This window comes from Clupea harengus, chromosome 16 (assembly GCF_900700415.2).
Source record: "Clupea harengus chromosome 16, Ch_v2.0.2, whole genome shotgun sequence".
Classification (NCBI taxonomy): domain Eukaryota; kingdom Metazoa; phylum Chordata; class Actinopteri; order Clupeiformes; family Clupeidae; genus Clupea; species Clupea harengus.
In genome coordinates, this window is record NC_045167.1 from 5584534 (window position 1) to 5587033 (window position 2500).

Sequence of the window (2500 nt, forward strand, 5' to 3'; positions counted from 1 at the left end):
GTGTGTGAGAGCAGCAGCGCAGTGGAGAGGCTGTGAAAGTGCACCAGCTGGACGTTGCGATCCCCCTGCAGCTGAAGAGCCAGCTGAAGAAAGGCCCCCCCCCTGTTGAAGGAGAGGGGGACGCAGAGATCAATGACACCATGCAGTTCGTCATGCTCACTCGCAAGGGCAACAAGCAGCAGGTACGCACAGACACACATGTCCACACACACACACACACACACACACACACACACACACACACCCATATACATATATATGCATATATATATATATGCATACGTCTGTGTTTTAGGGGCAGCATGCACTACACATGCGCGCGCACACACACACACACACACACACACACACCACACACACACACACACACACTTTTAAACTGGAGAGAGAGAAGAGGAGAGAGTTTACACAAGCCAGAGAGAGAGGGAAGTGGGAAGGCAGCCATACTACCCTTGTACTGGTTGACACACCCTGGACCACAACACACACACACACACACACACACACACACACGCTCGCTCGCTAGCTCAGACCACAAACCAAACATTCCAATGTCAACCCACACACACTAACCTTCTCTCTCTCTCTCTCACACACACACACACACACACACACAGTCAATATTATTTCTGAAGCAGCGCTTGTGAAGTTCCACCTTTTCTAAAATATCTGCGGCCTAATCAGTGCAACAAAACAAAACTCCTCCAAAAGCTAATTGAACTAAAATATGCGTGTGTGTGCGTACCCCCTCTCTCTTATTTGCTCTCTGCTCAGTTTTAGATTTTGAACATCATCATAATAAACACTTTGACTTTGAACATCATGTCTCACTTGGCTGTGTATGTGTCTTCTGTCTGTAGTATAAGATCTTGAACGTGCCGCTGTCGTCTCACTTGTCTGTGTGTGTGTCTTCTCTTGTCTTCTGTCTGTAGTTTAAGATCTTGAACGTGCCGCTGTCATCTCACTTGTCTGTGTGTGTGTCTTCTCTTCTCTTCTCTTGTCTTCTGTCTGTAGTTTAAGATCTTGAACGTGCCGCTGTCGTCTCACTTGGCTGTGTGTGTGTCTTCTGTGCTCTTCTGTCTGTAGTATAAGATCTTGAACGTGCCGCTGTCGTCCCATCTGGCTGCCAACCACTTCAACCAGCAGCAGGCCGAGCAGGAGGAGCGCATGCGCATGAAGAAGCTCACCCTGGACATCAACGAGCGTCAGGAGCAGGAGGACTACCAGGGTACAAGAGAGAGAGAGAGAATATGAGTGTGTGTGTGTGTGTGTGTGTGTGTGTGAGAGAGAGAGAGAGAGAGGAGGTGGGAGGAGAAGGAAGAAGGAACAGGTAGAAAGCGAGGGAGGACGAATCGAGAAGGGAGAGGGAAAGGGAGCGCAACTAGATGGATAGAGGAAAAAGGTGTGTGTGTGTGTGTGTGTGTGTGTGTGTGTGTGTGTGTGTGTGTGTGTGTGTGTGTGTGTGTGTGTGTGTGTGTGTGTGTGTGTGTGTGTGTGTGTGTGTATTTTTGGTTTCTACTACAATAGTCTTATATTTTCCAAAAACACATTATTTTTCTCATACTGTACATCTCTTCATCCATCAGTGCTGTGGCTTTAAGCCACCCCCCCTCCCGATGAGCCCAATGTGCTCTGATTGGTCAGCTAGGTGGGCAATAAGTGTTACTAGATTGTGTCGTCTTGTTCAAAGGAAAAGGGCTGGAATTCCAATGAGCCATCTCAGGCAGCAGAGCAAAAGTGGTTTCTGTGTGTGTGTGTGTGTGTGTGTGTGTGTGTGTGTGTGGGGGGGGGGTTACTCCCTCTGGCGTGTACTCTGGGGTTACTCCCTCTGGCGTGTACTCTGGGGTTTGTAACTCTGCAGACTGTTTACATGCACAAATATGTAGCTATACAACACACTGAAGGAAAGAAAAAAACGAAAAAGCCTAATAGGTCCTCTTTAAACGTCAGCAAGAGACAATCGGGAGGGAGGGGAAAGGGCCGAGGGAGGGAGAGGGGATAACTGGACTGAGAGAAAGAGAGGACGTCTTGGGTTAACCTCTCATCTGTACGCCTTTGTGTCGGTCTGTTAGCTTTTCTCCCCTGATGGTGATGGTGAAGTTGTTGCTAATGCTGTTTTTTGTGTTGTGTTGTTTTGATGGTGCAGAGATGCTGCAGTCCCTGGCCCAGCGCCCTGCGCCGGCCAACACCAACCGTGAGCGACGGCCTCGCTACCAGCACCCCAAAGGGGCCCCCAATGCTGACCTCATCTTCAAAACAGGGGGCAGGTATGGCCTAACACACACACACACACACACACACTCTCCTCACCAAGCCAGTTCAAACCTTTAGTCCCATAATCGGGGGACATCTGTGGTAAAATGGGAGGAGGGAGGCAAACAAACATGTGCCTTTCAAGGGCGAAGCTCAAGACGGAGTCCGTGATGTAAACAGGTTGGAGGGGGACTCTTAGGGAAGGTCATTGGGCGTGGGATTGGCAGAGAAAGTTCATCGCATTGTC

General features: G+C 49.4%; 1 protein-coding gene across 6 annotated transcripts in view; it reads left to right on the top strand.

The window, feature by feature from the left end:
• The window catches only part of upf2 (UPF2 regulator of nonsense mediated mRNA decay), a 21770-nt gene that overhangs the window by 18345 nt on the left and 925 nt on the right, over positions 1-2500 (top strand). For 3 of the 6 annotated variants that reach the window (XM_031582674.2, XM_031582676.2, XM_031582677.2), the window contains 3 exons: positions 15-182; positions 1087-1228; positions 2138-2267. In XM_031582674.2, coding sequence (XP_031438534.1) covers positions 15-182; positions 1087-1228; positions 2138-2267 — 440 coding nt within the window. The remainder of the gene's footprint in view (positions 1-14; positions 183-1086; positions 1229-2137; positions 2268-2500) is intronic. The other 3 variants (XM_031582675.2, XM_042710021.1, XM_031582678.2) reach the window with 1 other exon arrangement.